This window comes from Nylanderia fulva, unplaced genomic scaffold (assembly GCF_048542155.1).
Source record: "Nylanderia fulva isolate GAGA-0341 unplaced genomic scaffold, ASM4854215v1 Scaffold167, whole genome shotgun sequence".
In the NCBI taxonomy this organism is placed as follows: Eukaryota; Metazoa; Arthropoda; class Insecta; order Hymenoptera; family Formicidae; genus Nylanderia; species Nylanderia fulva.
In genome coordinates, this window is record NW_028189912.1 from 207,956 (window position 1) to 221,991 (window position 14,036).

At 37.1% G+C, this 14,036-nt stretch overlaps 1 protein-coding gene and 1 pseudogene across 1 annotated transcript; one reads left to right on the forward strand and one right to left on the reverse strand.

Annotated features, from left to right (window-relative positions):
- Window positions 1–7,555: 7,555 nt before the first annotated feature.
- Window positions 7,556–8,103, reverse strand: LOC146723808 (uncharacterized). The gene is made up of 2 exons (XM_085481034.1): window positions 7,683–8,103; window positions 7,556–7,608 (listed from the first exon to the last, which is right to left on the reverse strand). Exons 1-2 carry the CDS (start codon window positions 8,101–8,103, stop codon window positions 7,556–7,558), a joined length of 474 nt encoding a protein of 157 aa, XP_085337160.1.
- Window positions 8,104–8,460: 357 nt separating this feature from the next.
- LOC146723809 (uncharacterized) lies at window positions 8,461–9,543 on the forward strand (annotated as a pseudogene).
- The last annotated feature ends 4,493 nt before the right edge of the window (window positions 9,544–14,036 follow it).

Below are 14,036 nucleotides of genomic sequence, written 5' to 3' on the forward strand. Positions count from 1 at the left end.
ATTAATTTAAAAAATATCGGTCTATAAATATGCGATTGCGTGGGTGGGTGCGTGGATGGAGGCGTAAAACTTACAAAAAATTACCATTGTCACACTCCCCGGAAAATTTGCAAAATTTTGGTACCAATTTGATGAAACTCGATCCACAAATGTGAAAGTAGTTCGCGGTCAGACAGACAGACAGATATATATATAGATATATATATATATAGATATATATATATATATATAGATTTATATTGTACCTCAGATATATTTAGCAATCGCTTGTGTGGATACTTGCGAATAACTTTTACTGCCATGACATTCTGATGACACTGCGACTTGCGACTGCGCAAACGCACAGTTATTCGTTTTCACGTCCAATTTAGATATCACATATATATCAGCTACAAATACGATACATATCGTTTCACAGATAATGATACATATCAGATAGTAGTATAATTATGTATCGTTTACATACTACTTGTACATATATGCCCAGCAAATACCTATGATATATAACTGTTATATTGCTATAATAAAACGGAATGTAACAGGTAATATAACGTGTACGTTACATTGTAACATTTTTAATATAACATATATTACATTGTAGTTATATTGTAATTATATACCAAATAGCACATTGATGTATTGATAAGTCAGTGCTATCTTGAGATATAATGACAATATAACTACAATGTAATATATGTTATATTAAAAATGTTACATCTATGAGTGGGAAATTACAACTAACATATACGTTACATGTAACATGCTTGATATATATAACATTTATATACCGTGTTTGCTGGGTGAAATGTATTAAGTAGAAGCACATTTATGTATCATATACATAAATTAGTTACATATCAATGATACTTTTCAGATACTTTCTGGTATTATATAACACGAAGTATCAGTTACATGTGTGTTTACTGGGTATAGCAGTAGACCAATTTTTTCCACCAGCAACGGCAGATTTTATAAAACAACAGGCACGTCTGTTTCAATCTTATAAAGCTTATAAAGATTTAGAGGCTTCAAAGTTATTTTGCTTGCCTCATCCTATAACTCTAAAAAGATTTACAAATACCGTTTATCTAACTCCGGGCATCTAAAGTGGCATTACATTTATTCAAAATTAAAACTGAAACATTGAAAGAAATTGACAAATATTGTATTTTATAAGCTTAAAAAACTTGACTACGACGTAACTAGCAATTTTATTTGATTATTTCACGACGTTTCGACCATTTGGTTGTGGTCCTTTTCAAGTGAAATTTCTACAACATAATGTTACACAATATTTTAACATACGAAAACTCATTTAAGTGTTAAATTAATAAAATAAATATAAATTTTATAAACATACCATCAATTAAACCGAGGTTGACATAACATCACACTGGTGTTATTTGAAATCAAAAGTTAAACGTTAAAAGAGGAACACGTCCCATCGTTATGATGTTAAAAGTTAAAAGTTAAGAGCGGAACACGTTCCATCATTATGATGTTTCGTCAACGACTAAATTTGAAACGCGCCACTAAACAATCTTTATTATTTTGTCGTAAATGTTTGTCAAATTCTCGGTGTCTTTCTGTAGGTTAACTGTATTGTCATGCTTCTTTATGAAGAACATTTCAGCAATCTCTCTCTTTCTTACATGTTTCTCGTTATGTAAAATTGTCGGTAATTTCCAATCAAAGTTATGCCCAAAATCACATCTGTGTTTGCTCAAAACCGAATGATTAGACTCATGTAATTTAATATTGCTGGCATGTTCCTTCACTCTAGTGCATAAATGTCTTTTTGTTTGTCCAATGTATGATGCATTACAATTTTCACAATTAATCTTGTAAACTACATTTGTTTTAATATCATTGGTTATTAAATCTTTGCCTCGTTTTATCAGCCTATTCAACTTTTTTGGCAAACTATAAACGACATTTATGTTAGCCTTATTAAGTGACCTTTTAATACTGTCGCTAACGTCTTTGACGTATGGGAGTGGAATTACATAATTCTTATCTTGAGCCGAATTCACATTAACGTTATTATCTAAATCATTACACAAACTGTCGTTATTATCCGCATTGTGACCGTTACCATTTCTGTTGTTATTCAGTACATTAATTCTTTTATTTACATACTTATTAATAATATGATCCGGAAAACAATTATTAATTAAAATGTTCTTTACAATCTCAATATTCGTATTATGAAATTGTTCGTTAGAAAGTAAAATTGCATGGTCTACTAAATTGTAGATCGTATTAATTTTGTACTTAATAGGATGACTCGAAAGAAAATTTATGTATCTGCCAGAACATGTAGGTTTCCTAAACCAATTAGTTGTCAATTTATTCCCATTGCGGATAACTGTAGAATTTAAAAAATTAATAGAAGAATTGGCCTCTATTTCATGTATGAATTTTAACCTTTCATGATAATTATTAAATGTACTTAAAATTTCATTTATTTTAGAGCTAGGTAAAATAACAAAAATGTCGTCCACATATCTATAAAAAGTCTAAACTTTAAAACTCAAAGAATTTAAACAATTTGTTTCCAAGTCATCCATTACTAAGTCCGCTAATATCGGTGATAGAGGGGATCCCATAGGGCTTCCATAAATCTGTTCATAATACTGCTCGTTAAATTGAAAACTGGTTGAAGTAAGTATTACATCAATAGCGTATAGAAACTGTTGCAAATTAAATTTAATTTTTAGACTTATGTCACTCCAACGACTTTCAATTGCAGAAAAATCTAAATCTTTTGGAATATTTGTAAACAACGAACAAACATCTAAGGAAATCATCATCATAATGATGGAACGTGTTCCGCTCTTAACTTTTAACTTTTAACATCATAACGATGGGACGTGTTCCTCTTTTAACGTTTAACTTTCGATTTCAAATAACACCAGTGTGATGTTATGTCAACCTCGGTTTAATTGATGGTATGTTTATAAAATTTATATTTATTTTATTAATTTAACACTTAAATGAGTTTTCGTATGTTAAAATATTGTGTAACATTATGTTGTAGAAATTTCACTTGAAAAGGACCACAACCAAATGGTCGAAACGTCGTGAAATAATCAAATAAAATTGCTAGTTACGTCGTAGTCAAGTTTTTTAAGCTTATTTTCACCACTAGCGACAAATATTAATTTTGATTAATATTAATTTTAATTGATTGTATTTTATGTTTAGATAAAATGTCTTTAAAAGCACATTTATGCTATAATTCTACTAGAGATAATGTTATAGGTTTTGAAAACATGGGGTTAAGTAACATGTATACTGAACAATTATTGCTTGCTTGTACTGTAGATGTAATACTAGTCAGAGACACATATGCCAATTTTTGAAACAACCATTGGTTTATGTTTTTACAAATTCTGCTCTTAATAGTTCTTAATTATTAAATATTTTGCATAAAGTTATAATAGGTTTAAGAAATATTGGTTTAAAAGTGTTATGTGTTATCTCAAATATGGGTTCTAATTTTGTAAAACTGTCGGAATTATTACACATCAGTAGTAAAAAACCGTACTTTGAAAATAATAATGAAAAAATATTTTATATATTTGATGTACCACATTTAATAAAAGCTACGAGAAACAATTTATTACGACACAGTTATATAAATGGAGACGAAGTTACATCATGGCAATACATAAATATTTTATATAACAATAACAAAAGTAAGCAATGTTATATTGCACCTAAATTAACAGATGCACATATTAATTCAAACAATTTTCAAAGAATGAAAGTAAAATGTGCTACTCAAATTCTAAGCAAATTACTGTTGCAACTGCACTTAATACGTACATAAGTTTAGGTATATTATTTGCTAAAGCTGTATTGACAGCAGAAATTATAGAACGTTTCAATAAATTATTTGATATTCTGAATGCTTCTATATGCTTTATAATAGTAACCCTAACAAAAAAGCATTTACAAATTCAAACGGACAAAATCTTTTTTTAAATGAAACATTATCTTTTCTTCAACGTGTAAAAGTAATAGATAGATATGTTTATTGTTGCTCCAATTAGAGATTACAAGGCGCTTTTTTTCTTGTTTAAAGGAGCGGTCCCAAACCTTTATACCTCCATTTACATTCCACCTTAACCTATAACTTAATCCTATAACTTAAATCTAATTAACTTAAACTATACAATCATATATACATATATATATAGTCATATATATAGTCATAACAAAAAAAAGAAAAAAGAAAAAATCGCCACGCCGCTCACTTCGCCGTCTACCGTGCCTTTTCTCGCCTTTCCACCTTACCTACTTCCTGCCTGCTCTTACACACATCCGACCCTTTTATCCTAGTCTTTCTTATCCTACGTTTTCTTATATACTATTTTCGCCATCTTATATACTCCTTAACCTAAGTGGGACCTCCGCTTCCGATTACTGTTACCCTTCACTTCTTTCACTCTTCCCTCTCTCTCCCTCTCTCTCTCTCTCTCTCCCTCTCTCTCTCTCCCTCTCTCTTCCTTCTCTCACACACATCCTCTCCCTCTCTCTCTTCCCTCATCTCTTACCCTCTCTCATCCCCCTCTCCTCCTTTCCCATCCTTCCCATCCTCCCCTTCCCCCTCCCCTCTTGCTTTCTCTAACATTTTTAGCCACGTTTCCCCTTCTCCCTCCTCTCCTAACACCTCCTTCACCATTTCCTGCCAACTCTCTTCCCTTCCCCATTCCATGCATTTCTCCCACACATGCTCCCACGTTTCCAACCCTCTCCCACACATTCTGCACTTCCTCTCCTCCTCTTTTTCCCAGTATCTATTTCCCCTCATCCCATTTCCCAATCTATACCTTGCTATTCTCCTCCACCTGTCTTCCGTCCACCCTTTCTTTAGATAGCCCGGTATTCCCTCCCCTTTGACCTGCTTGTACCATCTATTGTATTCGGACTTTTCTATTTTTTCTATCCTCTCTTCCCTCTGCTCCTTCCTTTTTCAGTCCTCAACTTCTGCCCATCTGAACTCCCCTTTTTCTCTTCTTTCCTCTATCTCCCTTATTTTCATCCCCTTACCCTCAAAGAAATCCCTCTTTTCCCTCTCCCAATCTGACAATACCCCTTCTTTTTTTGCTCTTTCTTTGATCTCCCCCAAACATACTTTCGCCAGCCACCCTCCCTTACCCTCCTCTAATCTCTTCTCATATCCCCACGCCCTTCTTCCCATCCTTGTCCTTATCTTTTCCCTCTGCAGCTCCTCCCTTACCATATAACCAGGCGTTCCCCAATCTACTCCTAACATCCATCTCAAATACCTTTCTTGTAACCTTTCCATCCCCTCTCTCTCTTCCCATCCCCATATCTCCACCTTATATCCTAAAACCGTCCATACTAATGCATCAAATAGCCATATCCTCCTCCCCCAATTACTACCAAATCTCCTCTTACCTATCCCCCATACTTGTCCCATAACTACTGCCCCTCTCTTTATCCTATCCTTTACCTGTCCTTCTTGCCTCCCATTCCTTTGTATTATACAGGGTGTCCGGTAATGGTCGCCTCAACCGTCGTGTGCAGGTAGAGTAAGTTAAACCGAATAGGAAAGTCCTCTACCGTTTTGCGATTTTCGCAATAATTATTGTGTTATTAAATAAAAAAGATCGGCCAATCTAAGCGCGCGACGAGATGAGACGGCCCCCTGTCACACGATACACGGCGCGCGGCAAAGCGGAGGGAGGAGCGAACGCGATGGCTACGAACGGCGCGTAACGCTAAAGCTCCGCGACAATTATTTTCTCTCTTTCCCTTTTCATCTCACTTTCTTTACTAAAAACGAATCTTTTTATTTTCAAAATGGCATCTTGATTAATTATTGTAAAGTACAGTTTTGAAAAATTAATAATCGCATTGACATCATTTTCGACGATGTATCTCATTAAAATTTAACATGCATACAAAGCAAAATAAGAGTCTGATGCAAATCACACCATACACGGAGAGAATTTTCTCTTATTAGAATTTATCCTGAAAATCATGGTAATCGTGGGATAATATGGTGTAGGAAAAATTTTATAAGAGTTTCTCTGATTAATATTTACTACATTAAAAATTATTAATATGAACATAGTAAAATTAATCGAGTACATTTTTTATTTTATTGTGGTAGATATTAATATTTTTATTGTGGTAAATATTAATCAGAAAAATTCTTATAAAATTCTTCCAGTACCTTACTGTCCCACGATTACCATGATTTTCAGGGTAAATTTTAAGAGAAAATTTTTTATGTGGAGTATTCGGATCCGTTTTATCAAAATTTACGTTTTTAAAATAATCAATAAATGATAATAACGAGAGAGAGAGAGAGAGAGAAAGAGAGAGTGAGGAACGTTATTATCATAAATGATAACGTTCCTCACTCACTCACTCACTCTCTCTTTCTCTCTCTCTCCCTCTCTCATTATTATCATTTATTGATTATTTTAAAAAACGTAAAATTTTGATAGGATGTATTCGAATACTATACAGAGAAAATTTTTTCTTAAAATTTACTCTAAAAATGATGGTAATCGTGGGACAATGGTATTGAAAGAATTTTATAAGAATTTTTCTGATTAATATTTACTATAATAAAAATATTAATATCTATCACAATAAAATAAAAAATATACTCGATAAATTTTACTATGTTTATATTATAATAATTTTTATTTTTATCATAAATGATAATAACGTTTCTCTCTCTTTAGTTCTCTCTCTCTCTCTCTCTCTCTCTCGGCATAGAAAATATTTGTTATCCTTTCCGCACCACCTTGCGGTAGATAACACGGCGCATTTTTTTTAAAGTGGTATCCCCAGTAGGTCTAATCCACTCTCATATTTTAATTTAATAATTGTTCGAAGTGCCTTCCTCGTTCTTGCGAACAGAGTTCAGCCCTTCGAACAATATTACGCGTTGCGCGATACGCCATTTCTGGAGTAATGGTAGCAAAAGCTGCGAGAATTGCTTCCCGTACTTCAGCTTCTGTACCATCACGCCTATGCTCGACTAAATCTTTAATGTGACCCCACACGAAATAATCGAGCACATTAAGATCTGGCGATCGCGCCGGCCAGATGATCGGGCCGCCTCGACCTATCCATCTCTCTGGATAATGCGCGTTTAAAAAATCGCGCACTTGTCGAGAAAAGTGCGCAGGAGCCCCGTCTTGTTGAAAAATGAGTTCCGCTCTATCGCGAAGAGGAACATCTTCGAGAAGAGCAGGTAACTCATTTTGGAGGAAATTAAGATAGATCGCTCCATTTAAACGGGGTGGAAGAAAATATGGCCCGATCTAAAAAAATAAAATATTAAAAAAAAATGATTTGTTAAACTCGCGAAAGAAAATTTTTTTGCTTACTAACAAGTAAATTTACTACTTACTATTTGGTTCGCTTTTATTCCTGCCCATACATTTATCGCCCAGCGATATTGATAAGCGCGTTCTCGAACGGCATGCGGGTTTTCTTCTGCCCATTGCAGAAAATTGTGTGAATTAAACACACCGTTCGGTGTGAACGTGGCTTCGTCAGTCTATAAAATTCGATCGGGGAAAAAATTATTTCGTCGATACTGCGCAAGAAATTCTGTGTGTTTTACCGACTATTAATATTTATTAAAAATAACGCAAAAAAATATGAAATAAAGATAATAAAAATACCTTCACAAAAATAGACGCGCTGTTCGTCATCTCTCGGTAAAAGTTGCTGTACTCGCTGATGATGATACGGATGCCATCCATTTTGACGTAGAACATGATGCACCACGTATCGCGAGAGACCGAGCATCCGAGATACACGGCGCACACTGGTCCTGGGGTTTTCTTCGAACGCTCGCAGGATTCTCTCTTCTTCTCGTACGTGATAACGTACTGGTGCCCCCACGTTTCGTCGATTTGGCATCACAACTCCTAGTGTTTCTCTGGCGCGTTGAACACAATTCAAAATTGTTTTATAATATGGATGACGCTCACGTTCGGGAAATCGCTCCGCGTAAAGACGAGCCGCAGCACGAGCATTTTCTCCGGCTGCTCCGTATACGATAATCATGTCCGTATACTCTGCTGAAGTATAATCTGCCATTATTTAATAACTTTTTACACGCACCTTACGAGACGTACAACTCGAAAGTTGGGCAGCTACTGTGGAACAACAAATTACGAGGAAAAGAGAATCGATGATAATTTAAAGAAAATTATTTCAAACGTTTGCCGCAGTATCATCTGATATCCTTGCGCGCCGCGGCTTTATCGCTCCGCGTAAAGGCGTAAAGAAAAGCCGCGGCGCGCAAGGATATCAGATGATACTGCGGCAAACGTTTGAAATAATTTTCTTTAAATTATCATCGATTCTCTTTTCCTCGTAATTTGTTGCTCCACAGTAGCTGCCCAACTTTCGAGTTGTACGTCTCGTAAGGTGCGTGTAAAAAGTTATTAAATAATGGCAGATTATACTTCAGCAGAGTATACGGACATGATTATCGTATACGGAGCAGTCGGAGAAAATGCTCGTGCTGCGGCTCGTCTTTACGCGGAGCGATTTCCCGAACGTGAGCGTCATCCATATTATAAAACAATTTTGAATTGTGTTCAACGCGCCAGAGAAACACTAGGAGTTGTGATGCCAAATCGACGAAACGTGGGGGCACCAGTACGTTATCACGTACGAGAAGAAGAGAGAATCCTGCGAGCGTTCGAAGAAAACCCCAGGACCAGTGTGCGCCGTGTATCTCGGATGCTCGGTCTCTCGCGATACTTGGTGCATCATGTTCTACGTCAAAATGGATTGCATCCGTATCATCATCAGCGAGTACAGCAACTTTTACCGAGAGATGACGAACAGCGCGTCTATTTTTGTGAAGGTATTTTTATTATCTTTATTTCATATTTTTTCGCGTTATTTTTAATAAATATTAATAGTCGGTAAAACACACAGAATTTCTTGCGCAGTATCGACGAAATAATTTTTTCCCCGATCGAATTTTATGGACTGACGAAGCCACGTTCACACCGAACGGTGTGTTTAATTCACACAATTTTCTGCAATGGGCAGAAGAAAACCCGCATGCCGTTCGAGAACGCGCTTATCAATATCGCTGGGCGATAAATGTATGGGCAGGAATAAAAGCGAACCAAATAGTAAGTAGTAAATTTACTTGTTAGTAAGCAAAAAAATTTTCTTTCGCGAGTTTAACAAATCATTTTTTTTTAATATTTTATTTTTTTAGATCGGGCCATATTTTCTTCCACCCCGTTTAAATGGAGCGATCTATCTTAATTTCCTCCAAAATGAGTTACCTGCTCTTCTCGAAGATGTTCCTCTTCGCGATAGAGCGGAACTCATTTTTCAACAAGACGGGGCTCCTGCGCACTTTTCTCGACAAGTGCGCGATTTTTTAAACGCGCATTATCCAGAGAGATGGATAGGTCGAGGCGGCCCGATCATCTGGCCGGCGCGATCGCCAGATCTTAATGTGCTCGATTATTTCGTGTGGGGTCACATTAAAGATTTAGTCGAGCATAGGCGTGATGGTACAGAAGCTGAAGTACGGGAAGCAATTCTCGCAGCTTTTGCTACCATTACTCCAGAAATGGCGTATCGCGCAACGCGTAATATTGTTCGAAGGGCTGAACTCTGTTCGCAAGAACGAGGAAGGCACTTCGAACAATTATTAAATTAAAATATGAGAGTGGATTAGACCTACTGGGGATACCACTTTAAAAAAAATGCGCCGTGTTATCTACCGCAAGGTGGTGCGGAAAGGATAACAAATATTTTTTATGCCGAGAGAGAGAGAGAGAGAGAGAGAACTAAAGAGAGAGAAACGTTATTATCATTTATGATAAAAATAAAAATTATTATAATATAAACATAGTAAAATTTATCGAGTATATTTTTTATTTTATTGTGATAGATATTAATATTTTTATTATAGTAAATATTAATCAGAAAAATTCTTATAAAATTCTTTCAATACCATTGTCCCACGATTACCATCATTTTTAGAGTAAATTTTAAGAAAAAATTTTCTCTGTATAGTATTCGAATACATCCTATCAAAATTTTACGTTTTTTAAAATAATCAATAAATGATAATAATGAGAGAGGGAGAGAGAGAGAAAGAGAGAGTGAGTGAGTGAGTGAGGAACGTTATCATTTATGATAATAACGTTCCTCACTCTCTCTTTCTCTCTCTCTCTCTCTCGTTATTATCATTTATTGATTATTTTAAAAACGTAAATTTTGATAAAACGTATCCGAATACTACACATAAAAAATTTTCTCTTAAAATTTACCCTGAAAATCATGGTAATCGTGGGACAGTAAGGTACTGGAAGAATTTTATAAGAATTTTTCTGATTAATATTTACCACAATAAAAATATTAATATCTACCACAATAAAATAAAAAATGTACTCGATTAATTTTACTATGTTCATATTAATAATTTTTAATGTAGTAAATATTAATCAGAGAAACTCTTATAAAATTTTTCCTACACCATATTATCCCACGATTACCATGATTTTCAGGATAAATTCTAATAAGAGAAAATTCTCTCCGTGTATGGTGTGATTTGTATCAGACTCTTATTTTGCTTTGTATGCATGTTAAATTTTAATGAGATACATCGTCGAAAATGATGTCAATGCGATTATTAATTTTTCAAAACTGTACTTTACAATAATTAATCAAGATGCCATTTTGAAAATAAAAAGATTCGTTTTTAGTAAAGAAAGTGAGATGAAAAGGGAAAGAGAGAAAATAGTTGTCGCGGAGCTTTAGCGTTACGCGCCGTTCGTAGCCATCGCGTTCGCTCCTCCCTCCGCTTTGCCGCGCGCCGTGTATCGTGTGACAGGGGGCCGTCTCATCTCGTCGCGCGGTTAGATTGGCCGATCTTTTTTATTTAATAACACAATAATTATTGCGAAAATCGCAAAACGGTAGAGGACTTTCCTATTCGGTTTAACTTACTCTACCTGCACACGACGGTTGAGGCGACCATTACCGGACACCCTGTATATCCTAAATACTTATACTCCTTAACCTCCTCTAATTTTTTACCTTTCCAGACCCAGCTAGCTTTTTTTAACCTCCCTCTACCTTTCCTGCACCTCATCACCTTTGACTTTCTCTCATTCAATTCCAGTCCCTTTTCCTCCAGATATCTCCCTAATCTTTTCATCATGCACCTCATCCCCCCCTCATCCTCTGCCATCAATACCACGTCATTCGCGTACGCTAACGTGTAGACCTTGCCCTCCCCTAGCCTCACTCCTCTCCATCTCCCTTTCCTCATCTCCTCCTCCATGTCCGCCATCAACATATTAAAGAGAAGAGGACTCAGAGAGCATCCTTGTCTCACCCCCCTCCCCGTCCAAAACTTCTCCCCCGCCTTTTCCCTTATTCTCACCCTAAATTCTATTTCTCCTAACACTTCCTCACATCTCCTCACCGTCTCTTCCTTCACCCCCCTCCCTCTTAACGCTGTCATCAACTTCACCCTGTCCACCAAATCAAACGCTGCTCTCAGGTCCACAAAGAATAGCACCATGTCTTCCTTTCCTGCTTATTTGCCTATTTATCAAATAATTCAGAACATAGATATTATCTACCGTTCCCATCCCTTTCCTGAACCCAGTTTGATTTGGTGGTAACATCCCTCCTTCCTCCACCTCCCCCATCAATCTCTCCGCTAACACCGACGCATACACTTTGTATAATGACGGTGTCAACGTTACCCCCCTATACTCTGAAACCTCCCTTCCCCCTCCCCTCTTCAAAATTGGCACCACCAGCCCCTCACTCCATTCCCCAATCCATCCTTTCCCCTTCCATATCCTATTGCATATCTCCCATACCCACTTCTCAATTCCCTCCCCTCCATATTTCCACACTTCTCCCGGTATCCCATCCACCCCCACCGCCTTTCTTTCCTTTAACCTGCCTATCGCCCTCCTAATTTCTCCATTTTCTATCTGGTCTTCTTCCCTCCCCTTCTCCATCCTATTTCCTCTCATTACTACTCTCGATTCTACCCCCCCTAATAACTCCCTAAAATATCTGTTCCACTCTTCTATCTCAATCCCTCCTCCCATTCCTCCTTTGCCTTTCCCCCTTTCCCTCCTAACCACCTCCCATACCTGTCCCTCCGTCCTCGCTTCCATTGCCTTCCTCGTCCACTTCACATTATCCTCCTCTTTCTTCTTCTTACATAATCTCTTGTACTCTTTTTTTCTTTTTCTGTATTCTTCCCCTTTCCCCCCTATCCTCTTCCACCTTTTCAATTCCTTTGCCACCTCCCCCTTCTCTCTTCTACACTCCCCGTCAAACCACCCTCTCTTTTTCTCTTTCCTCTCCTTTCCTTCCCCCTCTTTCCCCTTATCTAGCACTTCCTGTATCTTCCTTTTCTTCTCTTCCCACTCCCCCTCCACCCCTTCCTCTTCTTGTTCGTCCCTCTGCTTCTCCCATATTTCCCCTATCCTCTCCCTAAATTTCTCCTTCCCCTCCTCGTCCAGCTCCATCTCCTTTTCCTCTTTATCCCTTTTTCTTCCCCTCCTCCTCCTTTCCCTCTGATCCATATTACCACCGGCATGTGGTCCGAGTCCACCCTGTCTCCTATTTCTAACTTCGTAATTTCCTCTCTAACTTTCTCATTCCCTATCACGTAATCAATTACCGATCTCCCCTTCGGCCCCATATACGTCCACTCCCCTTCCTCATCTCCTGTTACTCCTCCATTCATTATCGCCCATCCCCTCTCCTCCAACTTTTCCACCAATCTTCTCCCTTCGTCATTTTTACCTTTGTATCTTTTGATTTTCTCCCCTTTCCCTCTTCTCCCTCATCCTCCCCCATCACTATTCCTCCCCCTAAATTTCCCGTTCTTGCATTAAAATCCCCCCCTATTATTGTTCTGACCCTGTCTCCCTCCTCCTCCATCCACTCGTTCATCTCCTCTAGTTTCTCCTCCAAATCTCAGTTAATTGTACACTCCCACCAACTTCCATCTCTCCCCCTCTCTTTCTATCATCACCTCCAGCATTCCCCCTTTATCCGTTCTACCCTTTCCTTCTATTCTTATCCCTTTTCTCACCCCCGTTATAATTCCACCCATTGCCCTTCCTTTCCTACTCTTTCTCTTCGCGTATTGCACCTCCCACTTAAATCCCCCCGGCATCCTCCCTTTTAATTTTTCCCATCCTTTTTCATCCACCCAGGTCTCTAGGAAAAACATTACATCCCATTCCCCTATTGTTTCCCAGAAATCCGCGTCCTTATTTTTTAGACCCGCTACATTTTCCAATATGCCACCTTCCATCCTTCCCCCCCTCCTCCTTCCTCTTTTCCTTCTTTCCCGCCTCTTTCTATCTCTTTACCTCTCCCTTCTCTCCTCTCTCCCTTTCTCTTTTTCACCCTTCCTTTCCCATTCTTTCCTTCCCCCCCTTTCCCGTCTCCTGTGTTGTCTCCATTTCCTTTCCTTTTATTTTTCCCCCCCTGGTCTCTTGGTGTAAAAGTAATAACTAAAACTAAAAGAGATGTCACACGTTCAATAACATCAATAAAATGTTGGATTGTTACTATAACATTATTGCTTCAATTGTGGAAAGAATTAGAATAATCTCAGAGTCTCATAAAGTTTTTATTTACACGACGATTTAATCAGGATGCATTAAAAAATTTCTTTGGCGCTGTGCGTACTCGACATGGTAACGCATTTAATCGTACTTTAATTCAATTTTATCACTCAGTTAAAAAGTTATTTTGTATAAATTATTGTCAAATAAACACAGGAAACTGTAAATTGATAAAAATAAAATATTACTACAAAGTACAAACTTTCAAGAAATGGATGTGTTAACAATTCAGACAGCTATTGACAATAACAATAATACGTCTATTAATATGGAAATAGATAATTATGAATATCGCAATGTGCCTATAATTAAGGAAAATACATTTATGTAAATCTATGGATAATTATTAAAATGTTTTGCAAAGCATATGTGTGAAGC

Bases quoted from the DNA above. Each gene is read 5' to 3' on its own strand.
- LOC146723808 (XM_085481034.1), bottom strand. From the start codon at position 8,103: ATGGCAGATTATACTTCAGCAGAGTATACGGACATGATTATCGTATAC. The intron at 7,609-7,682 runs GTATTTTTATTA...TAAAACACACAG, and splicing joins GCGCGTCTATTTTTGTGAAG to AATTTCTTGCGCAGTATCGA.